General features: G+C 36.6%; 1 protein-coding gene across 1 annotated transcript; it reads left to right on the top strand.

The window, feature by feature from the left end:
* The first annotated feature begins 2019 nt into the window (after positions 1 to 2019).
* On the top strand, positions 2020 to 4421 carry LOC147912623 (olfactory receptor 4C46-like). Its single transcript, XM_087423281.1, has 2 exons — positions 2020 to 2031; positions 3498 to 4421. Exons 1-2 carry the CDS (start codon positions 2020 to 2022, stop codon positions 4419 to 4421), a joined length of 936 nt encoding a protein of 311 aa, XP_087279407.1.
* The last annotated feature ends 11825 nt before the right edge of the window (positions 4422 to 16246 follow it).

The following is a 16246-nucleotide window of genomic DNA, read 5'->3' as shown; positions in this document are numbered from 1 at the left end:
ATACATATGACAAAAGACCTGTATCTATAATATTTAAAGAACACTTACAACTTAGTAATAAGAAACTCAGGACTATTTTTATATTGTGCAACGGAATTGAACGGGTTCACAAAAGAAGATATACAAATGGCCAATAATAACGTGAAAATTAAGAAAAAAAACTCAACATCGCCAGTGACCACAGAAAGCAAATTAGAACTACCATAATTTATCACTACATACATCTTAGAATGACCAAAAAGAAAATAACTAACTATACCAAGTGACAAAGATGTGGAACAACTGAACACCCTTCTTGTGTTTTAGATATCTCCCCTCATTTCGATGCTGCCTGCTATTCCATAATAACCATCACATGAGTCCCAGAGGTAGCTAATCAGGAGCCTTTTAGAGTTTCTGTCTACTTCCATAGCCCTCTGAGGAGTATCAAAAACAGCTTTTAGAGTCAAGTACTTTAAACTAGATGCCATTGATTTTATGCCTTCATTGCTCTAGCTCTCAAGCAATCAAGAGTGGGTTTCCAGAAAAGGTTTATTATTGATGAGAAGACAGAAATTCAACCTCTGACATGAGTCACCAAGGAAACTACATCATAGGTCCCCACACTGGAATTATGCCACCTTGATATTCACATGGCATTCAGCTTTCTTAGAAACCCAGGTTCAGGTAGACAAAGGAGACTTTCACATGTTGAGTTTCTAAGGGCAGGGAATACAATTTCCTATTCATGAATGAGTGTTCCTCAAACATTTCTCTCCAGAATACCTGCTTCTAAGACAAAGCCTTTCCATCAAAGGAGATAATTAATTCCTGGGAGAAAAAGTAACAGATACAAGAAAACGTCCGTGAATCTTTATGGAAACCTCTTTAAATATCCATGCAGTGCAGGGTGAAAGTGTCTTTTGTTGTTTACATCTCCAGAGTAAGACTCTTGATGGCTCGGATGACCCATTTGGATGTGTTACCTCCACACTTTCTGCCTCTTGCCAATGGACCAGAGCCATCTATAGAGGACCAATTCTCCATAATGTTACAAATGAATCCACTCTAAATTCAGTCCCCAGTTTTGTGTGAAAATATTTTGAGGCTTTAATCTAGATAGAAAGATTTAGAATTATAAAAACACTTTTTAAACACCTGTTGATTTGTTATTTAATTATCTGAAAAGTCTCTTTCAAAGTGTGTTCTATCTTTCATATTGAAAGAGGACTTAGTGCAAGAGGAGGTCAGTTTGAATATGGGACTATTTTGAAGAACTCCAAATATCATTAGGATCATCTAACACTATAATGTAAGTTTTTAAATAGTGCTGATAATAAGTAAGCACTTATTATCAATAAGCTTTAATAAGATATTAAAGATCGTTACTTTACATATATAGTGATCGTATGCTTCAACACTTTTCAAATATAGTAATAGAGCATTTCATCCTCAATGTTTTCTTCAAAAGATAGCTTGTAAATATCATTAACCTAATTTGACAGGTGGAAAATTTGAGGCTCATAGAAATTAAGCAGATGGTAGGACCCAGGTCTGACACCAGACACCATGCTTTTGCCATGAGGCACCTCCCAATCAAGACTAATTATGAGAATGAAAATGAAATTTAAATACATTTCTCAAAAGATATTACATAAATAAGAATTTTGAATGGCATAAATCATCAACTTTTTAGTCTGAGCACGAACATGGAGCACCCTTCCTGGGATCAACTGCTGTAGACAATATGAGTCTCTGTGGCTTTTTTAAAAGCAAAATTAGAGAGGATTCTTGCTGAGCGTATTGCATGGTTAAATATTTCTCTGTATTATTGCTCAAAATGTCAATTTTTTTTTATCTCCTAGGTGCATACACAGTCATAAAAATTGATGAAATTCTCATGTGTCTACAGCACTGTGGAGAATATGTTCACACATGTTTCCCTAGTTAATTCTCATAAAAACTCATGAGTTGGACATTATTACTCTCGCTTTATAGATTAGGAAACAAACATGTAAGCTGTCAAAAAATGTACTCCAGATGAAAGAAGATGTAATTGGAAGAATTAGGATTCTGGTCTGTTCTTTCTGACTCGTAAACCGAAACACTTAACCATGGTGGTAGTCATTTTCAGCATTTTGCAGAAGAGTCTGGGGGCCCCTGTCTGCAGAGGGATTGGAGAAAGGTGAACTGTATTTGAGGGAGAAGTTGAGATAAAAATACTTTCAATGAATGCAGTACCACATTGCACTTGATACTTGGAAGACAAAACATCACTGTGTCTACGTGTGTGTGTGTGTGTGTGGTGTGTGTCTATGTGTGTGTGTATGCTGATAAAAATGCTTCATATTTGCTTGCCTCTGTAGTGATACTAAAGTCATTATGATTACTAGAATGATATAAAAAGGAGATTAGTAGTTCAATATTATTAGTTATAACAATATAAGGCATGGATTTAGAATTTGAAGGGAAAATATGTTAAACTAATCCTGGCCCTGCCCTTTATGAACTGCTTGATCATGTGCAGGATCCTTAACTTCTCTGTGCTTCTATTTCCTGGGGTGTAAAATAAGCATAAAAATGATAATGGTAATCATCTCGCAGGTTTGCAGTGGGGATTAAATCAGCAAATGTCTTTGAAAACACTAAGTGTTCAGGTTTATTATCACTCTAACTATTATAATTAATCTCAACATGTCTCTGGGACTGCTTTCTCATCTGTAAAATGGATGAAAGAAATACCAACCACACAGGTTGTTGTCAGTATTAAATCACGTGTGCGAAGCACTGCTACTGTGTCGTGTACATAGCAGTCAATCATTAAAAAGCGTGTATTTTTAGCGATCATAAAGTTATTAGATTTACTCAACAAGCGTGTGGGTTCTTTTATAGTAGCTCCTGTAGACTTTGCGTTCCCATCAGCAATGTGATGTTACTGCTCATGTCAACTATTATAAATATCTCCCACCTGCTTCCATCCCCTCCTGAACCTCAGCCCACTTCATCCAAGCACACAGAGATCTTTACCAGAGCAATATCCGTGATCCCCCTCCTCAAATCCCTCCTCGTCCTTCCTTCACATGCTCAGTTACCTTCCGTGGCTCCCTGTTTCCTGAGGATAAAGGGAAATCCCCTCAGCTCTGCGGTCATATCATTTACATTCATGTTCCACCTCTCTTTTCTTGCTTTGCTGCCACTCTGTGTGCTATCCACCACTTCACACTAGGTTCTTAGTCATCTAGATGATTAAGTACGCACAAATTATCTCCATGTATTTAAAAAAGATCCTCATGTCCATACTCTTAACAGAATCTTCACCTGGGAGACAAGTTGAGTAACATTCAAGAACTCAGAAACTTTTTTTTTATCTCAAAAAAACCACATAAAAATTTACAACTCAATAGAATTCACGCATTTAATATTTATTAGAAAGGATAAGTTTAATGAATTTAAGGTTACATTAATAAAAAGTCATTTTTTTCAGGTAACATAATTAACACGATATGAAATACATGCAGAATATGAACAACGTGACAGAGTTTGTTCTACTGGGGCTCACAGCGAATCCAAAGATGCAGAAAATCATATTTGCTGTGTTTCTTGTCATCTACATCATTTCTATGGTAGGAAATGTGCTCATCGTGGTCACCATCACCGCCAGCCCATTATCAGGGTCCCCCATGTACTTTTTCCTCTCCTATCTCTCATTTATTGATGCCTGCTATTCTTCTGTCAGTACCCCCAAACTGATTATGGATTCACTCTGTGAAAAGAAGACCATCCTATTTCATGGATGTATGACACAAATCTTTGGGGAACATTTCTTTGGAGCTGCTGAGATCATCCTGCTCACTGTGATGGCCTATGACCGCTATGTGGCCATCTGCAAGCCCTTGCACTACACAGCCATCATGAACTGGCGGATGTGTGGCCTGCTAATGAGAGTGGTGTGGGTGGGAGCCTTTGTTCACTCAAACATACAGATGCTATTCATCTTTCAATTACCCTTCTGTGGTCCCAATGTCATAGATCACTTTAGGTGTGATTTGAATCCTTTGCTCAATCTTGCCTGCACTGATACCCACACTCTAGGGCTCATTTTCGCTGCCAACAGTGGATTAATCTGTGTGTTAAATTTTCTCTTCTTGATGGTCTCCTATGTGGTTATCCTGCACTCCCTAAGGACCTACAGCTTGGAAGCAAGGCGAAAAGCACTCTCCACCTGTGTCTCCCACATCACTGTGGTTGTCTTATTCTTTGTGCCCTGCATATTTGTGTACATGAGACCTGCAGCTACTTTATCGATTGACAAAGCAGTTGCTGTATTCTATACCATGATAACCCCCATGTTAAACCCCTTAATCTATACCTTGAGAAATGACCAGATGAAAAATGCCATTAGGAAATTGTGTAGTCGGGAAGCTGTTTCAGATGAGAAATAAATGTGTTTGGAGACCGACATTGATTCAACTGAGTCAGTGTTCAAAAGGTCATTTTGGATGATATCAGCAAGCAATACTTATAGGATAAAGAAGATAGTTAACTGCTATGAATCACAGATTCTGCATTGAGGGGAGCAGAAATGGTTCTAGAAAAGAGAGAAAACCAACCCAGGGTAACTGTTGGCATACTTGGAAAATTCTAACAAATTGGGACTTAAGTTTTACTAGCTTCATCCACACATATTGATTCATAGGCTTTCCTTCTAATGAAAAAATAAGAAATAAGAAAATATTTTGGTACTAAACAATAATCTATAACAACCCATAGAGGTAGGCACTGTTACTATCCCCACCTTATAAGTGAGGAAACTGACTGATAGGGGAAGGCATCAAAAGAGATGTATGGAAAAGCCAGTAGCCAGATCTAACTGATTTCTCAGACCATGCCCTTAACTGCGGATACACTGCCAGGTAATGTTGGTAGAAAGGCAAGATAATTAAACTAGCTACTACTTATTGTGCCACAGACAGTGCTGGGCCCACTGTATATATTAGTTCATTATGTATAACTAAATGATAATACTTTTTCATTAATAATTCTGCTCATTTTTATACATCATAGTTGATAGTAATATGTTTCATATACCATTATGTTACATCACTACTGTAGGGCTATAAAAGCAATGGGCCATTTAGTCTCTGAGTAGTAAGTAACAAAGATTACACCATGTTCCCAGATTTCCTTGTAGGCTTCAGAATCGTTTTGTTTGTTCATGTCACCATTATTAGGATGCTAACCCATCAGAGTGATGAACAAATAGAAGAACATTTTACTTTCAGATGGGAATTTCTATTTATTGAATAGTCATCCTTTATAAGGTACTTGCCTGATTACTAACAATATTTTCTACAAGGCAGCTTAATGTCTGGTGCACTCACAGTAGTGAGTAAATGAATAAAGTTATAACAAAAGATGAATAAAGTCAATGAAATGTAGAGCTGAATAGTACTGGAGACTAGGGAATTTTTCTTTCTACCTGTACCTGTTTTAGACTCTGAGAATTCTTTATAGATCCTTGGGAAACAATGATTTGTTTTTATTCTTGCTTCAACTGAGGAATGAGAAAACAACTGAAATTGATATTGTCATCTAATGAACAAATAATTTACCTTGATATTCTCCCTGCTCTCAGCAAGATTTCATCAGCTTATGAATATGGATTGTTTGTGTTATATCTCTCTGTTGATCAGTTTAATTTTGGTAATATTTCATTATGAAAAGCTGTTTTTAAAAAAATGTAGCTACACCTGCACACAAAGGCATTTCAGGATAAATGTATTCCATTCATTCCTTCCGTCCTTCATCCATTAATCAACAAACATTTTTGAGCCTTAGGAATATATCAGGTACATTCCTTCAGTGATGAATAGAGAGACACCATGTCATGCTTTTGCAGAGCTTGAGATCCACTGAGAGACTCCCAGAAAAGAGCAGAAAATTACAACACAGTGTTATAAGCAATAAGATTGTGGAAGCACAGGGTGGTATGAAAGCATGATTCTGGGACAAATAACAAACATAAGGTATGAGGAAAGGCTTCCTAGATGAAACGGCATCAAAAATGTGACCCAAAGGATGAAAATGAATCAGCACAGCTAGTAGGCATGAGTTGGGATGAGAGTATTTCTAGGAGAGGGAATACATAGCAAAGTCCAGGAGGTAAAAAAGAGTATGCAGGAAACCAAATCAGTTTAGTATGGCTGTGGGTATCAATCCATCCTTTCATTCAGTTATTATTTATTGAATCTCCACTGTGTGCCAGGCAACATTCTTGGCACTGAGTTTCTAAAAGGCTAAATAGTAAGATATGAAACTGGAGAGATAGGAACAGGAAAGATCAAGAAGTGTCTCATAAGTATTTTAAAGCTTAATGCTAAGTTCCATGGGGAAAACATTGAAATATTTCTCAAACTAGTGAGTCATGCAGTTATACTTGAGTTTTAGAATGATAACTCTAGCTACAGTATGGGAAATGCATTGAAGGGGACAAGATTGGTAGCAGAAGAGCAGTAACGAGTTACTGTAATGATTTGGATGTGACAAGAGAGAGGCCTGAACTCTGGTGTTGCCAGTGAGGATGCAGTATATGGTGGACACTGCTGCACCCAGCACAAATTTCTTTCACTTGTCTAGTGCACCCAGGCCACAGCTGCTGTGTGTCTAGTCAACTAACAGCTCACAGCACCACCCTTCTCTTGACAATCATGTCTGAGAAAAAGAAGCTGTCTCACCTCAAGTATTATGCCCACCACCTCAGTGCCCACCACAGATAAATGTCTGACTGGCATAGTGGTAAAAAAGGCCAGTCCCCTTGCCTCAAGGTGGAACCAGTTCTGTAGTATAATGTATAATCCAGAGCTCTCATGGATCCATCCTGATACCAGACTTCAGCTGAGACCACATCCTTTTTCCCCCTACCACAGTCAGCTTCTCTCAACTCTTTCTCATTATAAATCACTTTCACAAAAATCTCGATCTCAGAGTTTGCATCTAGGGTACACTAACATGGAGAGATAGAGAAAGATTCAAGAGTTATTTAGGAATTATCAACAAAAGAACTTGATAGTGGATGAAGATTAGAGAGAGAAGAATCATGAATAAAACTCAAGTTATGGCTTAGATCACTGGATGGATGAGGAAACTGAGAAGAAGAAGCAAAGGATGAGTCTTCTTTGTTAGTGGAAGAAACTTCTCCATCCCCTGCAGAAGCAGCCTCTCCTCAACTATCAGAAGGATTAACCCTGCACAGTCTGAGGAAACTGTAATGACCTTCCCTGAGGCAGTTGCCATAAAAGGCAATGCTGATTCTCCTCAGGACTCACCCCCACCACCCTCTTTACTTCTAGACCTATTACTGAATTCATGTCTCAGCAGGCCTCTAAAGTGAAGTACAAAGTGGAACCCACAAATTGATGCACTACACTCCAAAAGAACGATTTGAGCTAATTCATCTAGACGGAAAACTGGGCTAAATGTGTGGGGATGGATATTAAGGTATGGAATAATGGTTGAAGGAACGTGAAGTTGAATCAAGCTGAATTTATTGGTATGGGCTCACTAAGCATAGACCCTTCACTTAATGCTGCCACTTGGGGAGTTAGGTAAAGCTCTAATAGTGTGCTTGATTGGTTGGCTGAAACATGAACCGAAAAGGTGGTCCACGGTGAGTAAATTAAAAAGCCAGACCTGCCTTGGTTTAATGTAAATGAAGGGACTCAAAGGCATATGGAGATTGGAATGTTAGAGTGGATTCCTCATTTAAGACCTGCTCACTCTCACTGGGAGGGTCCAGAAGAAGTACTTTACAGGAAGACTGCGAGAAATGGATTTGTGAAGGAATCTCTGGCATCATTGAAGAACTCTGTGATCACTGTCTTCTGTAGACCAGAACTTATAGTGGGAACTATGGTCACTAAACTGGGAAACCTAAATGCAATGGGAAAGATTTAATCCCATGTAACAGGGGCCAAGTGGTGGCACTCAACCCCCGAGGGCAAGGTGGGCATGATTATCATAACGGACAGCAGGGTCAACACAGCAAGCATAATAATTTGATTCCAGCAGCCCTTTGGCATTGGCCAGTTGATCATGGTTTTCCTAGAAGGGAAATGGAGAGGAAGTCTACTGGATTCTTACTTAATCTGTATCAGCTGAAAAGTTCAAGGTTAGATAAACAAAAGACTAACTTGAATCAGAAAAATGGAAAGTCATGCCCTCTCAATAAATTTCCAGACATGAGCCAGTTTACACTCAGAACTCATTGAATGAAGGGCAAGACAGGTCACCTTGAGGAAGGACACTGGTACACTGCCCAAACTTTACATATTAATAAACTTCCTCCAAGTTTTCCCCAAAGGGATCTACAGTCTTTACCAGAGTAACTGCATTAAGGAAAAGGAAATAATTAAATCTTTCAGGAACTACTGGACACTGGCTCTGAAGTGAAACAGATGCCAGGAGACCCAAAACATCTCTGTGGCCCACCAGTCAGAGTAGGAGCTTACAGAGGTCAGGTGGTTAATGAAGTTTTAGCTCAAGTCTATTCCACAGTGGGGGAAATTGGTCCCCAAAACCAACCAGTGATTATTTCCCCGGATCCGGAAAGTATAATAGGAATAGACATACTTAGCACCTGGCCAAATCCCCACATTGGTTCTCTGACCTGTGGAGTGAGGGCTATTATGCTGGGAAAGGCCAAGTGGAAGCCACTAGTACTGTCTCTACCTAGGAAAATAGTAAACCAAAAGCAGTACCACATTCCTGGAAGAATTACAGAGATTAGAGCCACCATCAAGAGCTTGAAAGATGCAAGAGTGGTGATTCCCACCACATATACATTCAGCTCTTCTATTTGGCCTGTGCAGAATTTAGATGGATTTTGGAGAATGATGGTGAATTACTATAATATTAAACAGATGGAGACTCCAATTGCAGCTGCCGTACCAGATGTGATTTCATTCCTTGAGCAAATTCACACATCTTCTGGGACCTGGCGTGTAGCTAGTGATTTGGAAAGTGCTTTTTCTTTTCCATACCTGTTAATAAGGACCACCAGAAACAGTTTGCTTATAGCTGGCAAGGCCAGTAGTCCACCTTCACTGTCCTAACTCAGCGGTATATCAACTCTACAGCCTTATGTTATCATTTTGTTCATAAGGATCTTGATTGCCTTTCCATTCCACAAGATGACACACTGATCTATTACACTGATTCATTTATGCTGACTGAACCTAGTGAGCAAGAAGTAGCAATTACTGTAAACTTACTGGTAATACATTTTTGTGTCATGGGATAAGATATAAATCCAACTAAAATTCAGGGGACTTCTTCCTCAGTGAATTTCTATGTTCCAGTGGTGTGGGTCATGTCAAGATAACACTTTTAATGTGAAGTATTACTTGTTCAATTTGACCCCTTCTACAACCAAAAAAGAAACACAATGCCTAGTGGGCCTCAGGGTTTGGTGGCAACATATTCTTCATTTGGGTGTGTTACTCTAGTCCATTTTTTCAAGTGACCTGAAAAGCTGCTAGTTGTGAGTGGGGCCCAGAAAAAGAGAAGGTTCTACAACAGAACAAGGATTCTGTGCAAGCTGCACGGTCACTTGGGAAACATGATACATCAGAATCAATGTTACTTGAAGTGTTAGTGTCAGATAGGGATGCTGTTGGAGACTTTGGATGGCCACTTATAGGTGAATCCTAAGCAGGCCCTTAGGATTTCAGAGGAAAGTCCTCCTATCCTCTACAGATTACTATTCTCCTTTTTGAGAATCAGCTCTTGGCCTGCTAGTGGGCCTTAGTAGAGACTAAATGCTTAACCATGGACCACTAAGTTACTAGGCAGCCTGAGCTGCCTTTCATGAATTGGTATCATCTGACTCATGAAGTGATAAAGTTGCGTGTACACAGCAGCACTCCATCATCAAATGGGAACATATATGCTTGATCGGACTCAAGTAGTCACTGAAGGAAAATTACATGCAGAAGTGGCCCAAATGTCCAAGGAATCCACTCCTACCACAACGCAATCCCTCTCCCAGACTGCACCTATGACCTCCTGGGAGTTCCCTAGGGTCAGTTGACAGAGGAAGAAAAGACTTAGGACTGGTTTCCAGATAGTTCTTAAATGATATTCAGTCATGACCAAAATGTGGATAGCCGCAGAACTACAGCTTCTTTCTGGAACGTCCCTGAAGGAAAGTGTTGTAGAGGAATTCTTCCAGTGGCTCATGCACCCGGTTGTGCACTTTGCTGGAAGGAGAAATGGCCAGATGTATGCTTATATTCATGGGTTGTGGCCAATGGTTTGGTTGAATGGTCATGGAGTGCAAGGAACTTGATTTAAAGATCGGTGACAAGAAAATTTGGGAAAGAGGTGTGTGGATATAATGCTCAGGATAGGCAGAAAACATGAAGATATGTGTGTCCCATGTGAATGTTCACCAAAAGGTGACAAGAAGAGGGAGATTTTAATAAACAAGCAAATATTCTGCTTTTACAGTTGTTTCTGGCCCTTGGATTCAAAATTGGACATTGACTCTACAGATTTTGCACTTTCCAGCTTCAATAATCTCATGAGGCGATTCTTATATTAAATCTCTTTATATATATATGCATAGACATATGCACACACACACTATTGATTCCGTTCCTCTGGAGAACTCTAACATCAGTAAATGGAAAGATAACATGTTATCATGTGTTGAGAGATTGAAAGACTTAACATAGTTACGATCTCAATACTGCTACTCAAAGAAACACACATTCAACATAATCCCTATAAAAACCCAAATGGCATTTTTTGCAGATACAGAAAACTCCATCCCAAAATTCATAAGAAATCTCGAAAGACCCCATAGACAACACAATCCTGAAAAAGAACAAATTTGGATGTCTTAAACTTCCTGATTTCAAAACTTACTGTAACACTACACTAATCAAAACAGTGTGGTACTGGCATGAAGACAAGCATATATATCACTAGAATACAATAGAGTCCAGAAATAAAGCATCACATACATTGTCATGTATGTGATGTATACAAATGTATACAAAGGTTCCAAGACCATCCAACGAGAGAAAAGACAGTTTTTACAAAAAACGGCTTTGGGAAAACTAGATGTCTACACGTGAAAGAGTGAACTTGGATCCTCAACTTACGCCATGTATAAAAATTAACTCAAAATGGATCAAATACCTAAATGAAATAGCTAAACTGATAAAAAGCTGAGAAGAAAATATAGAGGAAAACATTCATAACATTAGATTAGGCAACGGTTTCTTGAATACCATAACAGAAACACAAGCAACAGAAGAAAAAATAGATAAATTGGACTACCTCAAAATTAAAAATTTCTAAGCATCAAAGGTTGTAACCTTTAGTTACAAGCCTTGGTTTGTAACCAAGGTGAAAAGGCAACTCACAGAATGGGAGGAATCATTTGCAAATAAATATCCAACTGGTTAATATCCAGAATATATAAAGAACTGTTACAAATCAACAACAAATAACCAGTTTCAAAAATGGGCAAAGGGCTTGAATAGAATTTCTGCAAAGAAGATATACAAATGGTCAATAAGCACATGAAAAGATGCCCAGAATCACTAATCACTCTTGTGCACAGCTCATGGAATCATCAAATGCTGCAGCCACTATCAAAAACAGTATGACATTCTTTAAAACATTACAAAAGAATTACCGTATGATCCAGCATTCCACTTCTGGATATATACCCCAAATAATTGAAAGCAGGGAATCATAGAGATATTCGTATACTCATGTTAATAACAGCATTATTCACATTAACCAAAACATATAAGAAACACAGTGCCCATTGACACATGAATAGATAAAAAATATGTGATACATGCATGCAATGGAATACTTTTCAGCATTAATATGAAGGAAATTCTTTCACATGCTACAACAGAGATGAACTTTGAGGACATTGTTTTAAGTGAAATGAGTCATTCATTTTTAATTACCTCTATAATTTATAACAGGTGTATATTTACAGGGAAGTTGTGAAAATAAAACAGAGAGTTTCCACATACCTCTCACTCAGTTTCCCCTGTAATCATCTTACATTGGTATGGTACATTTGTCTGCTAATTAATCAATGTCAAAACATTATTTTGAACTAAAAGCCATACTTTACTCAGCTTCCTTAGTTTTTACCTAATGCCTTTTTATTTCTCCAGAATCCTATCCCAGATACTGCGTTACATTTAATTGTCATGTTTTCTTTGGCAGCTCCAGACAGTGATGACTGTCATCAAGACAAAGAAAGACTCATTTTCCTTGTTTTTGATGACCTTGATAGTTTTGAGGAGTAGTAGTCAGACATTTTGCACAAAAGCCCTCAGTTTGAGTTCTTATGTTATTTTACTCATGATTAGACTGGGATTATGAGTTTCTGCAGGAAAGACCACAGAGGTAAAGTGCCATTTGACCCCATCATATCAGTGTATATACTATCAATATGACATCATTTTTGATGTTAACCTTGATCACCTGGCTAAGGTAATCCTTGTCATATTTCTGCTCTGTAAAGTTACTATTTTCCCCCCATTCCACACTGTATTCTTTGTAAGGTAGTCACTATGTACAGCCTACACTAAGAGGTGGAGAGTTATTTCATAACTCTTTGAGTGCAAAGTATCTACATAATCATTTGGAATTATGTTTCACGGGAGGTTTGTCTATTCTCTCCTATTTATTATCTATTTATTTAATTATTGACATCAGTATGAACTCAAGGATATTTATTTTATACTTTGAATTACATTTCAATTCTGTGTTATTTAACTTGTTGCTCAAGTTTTTCTCACCTTTGCCATTGGAGGTTCTTTCAGTTGGCTCCTGTGTCCTTTTGGCACGTCCTCATCACTGTGTGAGTTTGTGTGTGTTTTAGAACTTCCTTGCTTTCCAGCACTACAAGATGCTTCAGTTCATCTTGTTCATTCTCTAGCCAAGATGTGTGTTTTTTAAGAATGAATGAAATGTTCTGCAGTTAGATAGTTGCAATAATTACACAACATGGTGGATGTACTAAAAGCCAACTGGTTTTACATTAATAAATGGTTAAAATGATGAATTGTATGTTATGTGAATTTACCTCAATTTAAAAAAAATCACATAACTAATAAAACATTTGAAATAAATGAAATGGAATTCATAACGTATTTGAATTTCTGGGAAGCAGTAAAAGTCCTTAAAGGAAAATTTGGAGAAAAAGGAATAACATCTACAATTAATTATAAAGGTTTTGACAAATCAACCTAGAAAATTAAACAGAAAATAAGTAGAAGACAGTAAATAATAAGAATAAAAAAATAAGTGAAATAGAAAAGAAAACAAAGAACAAACAAAAACACAAAAATCAATGAAACAAAATCTCGTTCTTTGAAAAGATCCGGAAAGGTGATAGAACTTAGCTAGACTAATGAGGAGGGGGAGAGGGAGGAAGGAAAAGAGAGAGAGAAGAGACCAATTACTCACACCAAGAATGAAAGAGCATACAACACTATAGATTCTACATACTAATGGGCTAGTAAGAAATATTATGAACAGGTAAAGCCAATAAATTCTACAACTTATGAACCAATTGCTTGTAAAAATATTTAAAATCTGATGGAAAAAGAAAAGAAAAACTGCATAGTCTCATATCAGTTAAAGAAATTAAATTTGTAGTTAAATCCGTCCCCAAAATAAATCCAGGCCCAGTGAATTTACTTTTGAATTCCAAAAAATATAAAGTAAATCATACAAATTCTACACAAATTCTTTCAGACAAAAGCAAAGACTACACAGTTCACTATATGAAAACAGCATTGCCTATTAGCCGTCACATTATAAGAAAGAAAATGACAAATATCCCTTATGAACATATGCACAAAGATATTAAACAAAATAGCAGTAAATGAAATACATCAATCTTTTTAAAAAATAGTAATTCACCATGCCCATGTACAGTTTATTCCAGGAATGAAAGTCTGATTTAACATTGAAAACTCAATCAATGTAATTCGCTAAAATAACAAACTAGAGGAGAAATCACACAATAACTTCAACAGAAGCATGAACACTGATAAATTTCAATTTAGATATGTGATATTTAAAAAAATCTTTTAGCAAGTGAAGAATATAAAGGAACTTGCTCAACCTGATAAAGAACATCTGTATAAAACTACAACTAGCATCACACTTAATGGTGAATACTCTTTCTCAATGATTAGAAACAAGACAAGGTTTGTCCACCCACCATTCCTGTTCTGCATTGTACCATAGGTTCCACACATTGCAATAAGGTAAGAAAAAGAGATACGAGAAATAGACTATAAAGGAAGAAGTAAAATTGCAAAAAATTGATTTTTAGGCACATGGCACCATTGTGTATGTAGAAAATGTTAAATGCTCTACAAAAAAAATCTAAGGACTAATCAGTTAATTTAGCAAAGTCACAGGATAAAATGGAATACAAAAATCAAATGTATTTCTACAATAGCAACAATTAGAAATTGAAAATAGAAACATAATGCTGACGGACCTTGAGGGTATTATGTTAAGCAAAATAAGTCATAGGGAGAAAATCAAACACCATATGATCTCACTCATAAATAGAAGATAAAAACAACAACAAACAAACACATAGAGACCGAAATTGGTTTGGTAGTTACCAGAGGGGAAGGGGGAGGGAGGAGGGTGAAATGGATCATTAGGCACATGTGTGCAGCAATGGATTGTAATTAGTCTTTGGGTGATGAACATGATGTAAGCTACACAGAAATTGAAATATAATGATGTACACCCAAAATTTATATAATGTTATAAACCAATATTACCACAATAAAAAATAAATAAATAAAAAGAAACATAAGTCTACTTAAAATACTATTTAAAAAATGAAATTTGAGGGCTAAATTTGAAAAATGTGTTCAAAAGCTATATATGGAACCAGAAAATATTGCTGAGAGAAATTAAATGTATAAAAAAATGGAAAAATATGCCATATGGATGGATTAAATGATTCAAATTTTTGCCATTTCAATGCAATTCCAATAAAAATCCCAACAGGATATTTGGAGAAATTGACAATCTTATTCTGAAAATTATATTGAAATTTAATCTTGCATATAAGGAACACAGAAAAGAAATCACTCTCAAAAAGAGAACACAGTTTGAGTACATACTTTAGCTAAGTTCAAGAATTACTGTAAAGCTCCCATAGTCAATGCCGTGTGGCATTGACATAAGGATAAATATATGCATCATTGAAAAATAATAGACAGCCAGAAAGACCTAAATATATGAATTGTTATAAAGATGTCAAGGTAATTCAATGGGTAAAGAATAGACTTCAACAAATTATGCTGGATCACTTGGATGTCCCTATGAGAAAAACAAGAACCTCAATCACTATATCACACCATGTATAACAAGTAATGCAAAATGAAGCAGAGACCCAAAATCCTACATGTTAAAGCTAAATCTATAAAAATTCCAGAAGAAACTTTTTTGGACCTTGGGGTAGATCAGTGCTCATTAGACATGACACATTAAGCATGAACAATAAGAAAGATTTTAAAAAATTAGACATTTTCAAAATTTTAAAATTTCTGTTCCTCAGATGTCACAATTTTAAATATGAAAAGGCAATCCACGGACCAGGACAAAATTTTACATATAAAATTTTAAAGTACTTAAAAAATTTATATATAAATGTATACATATACATGTATTCGTATATATTTATATATACAACTTTACACAACATATTATATATATTTATAAAACATTGATATGACAAAAGATCTATATCTAGAATATGTAAAGAACACATACAACTTAGTAATAAGAAACTCAGGACTCTGTTTAAATTGTGCAAAGGACTTGAATAGGAACTTCACAAAAGAAGAAATGCAAATGGCCAACGATAACATGAAAATTTTAAAAATACTCAGCATGATTAATCATCAGGGAAAGCAAATTCAAACCACAATAATTTACCTCTACAAACCTCCTAGAATGACTAAAAGGAAAATAGCTAACAAAACCAAGCAACAAGGATGTGAAACACGTGGAACCCGATTGTTGTGTTTTAGGTATCTCCCCAAATTTTTAGTGTTGCCTAGTATTCCATACTGATTGTCACATAGTCCCAGAGACAGCTAATTGGGAGCATTTTAGATTTCCTGTCTACCTTCATAACTCGCTGATGAATGTGAAAAACTGCTTTTGTAGTCAAGTACTTAAAATAGAT

The sequence above is a fragment of the Ceratotherium simum genome, chromosome 34 (assembly GCF_057802395.1).
Source record: "Ceratotherium simum simum isolate JZ-2026a chromosome 34, ASM5780239v1, whole genome shotgun sequence".
Classification (NCBI taxonomy): domain Eukaryota; kingdom Metazoa; phylum Chordata; class Mammalia; order Perissodactyla; family Rhinocerotidae; genus Ceratotherium; species Ceratotherium simum.
This window is presented reverse-complemented; position numbering and strand designations above follow the sequence as displayed.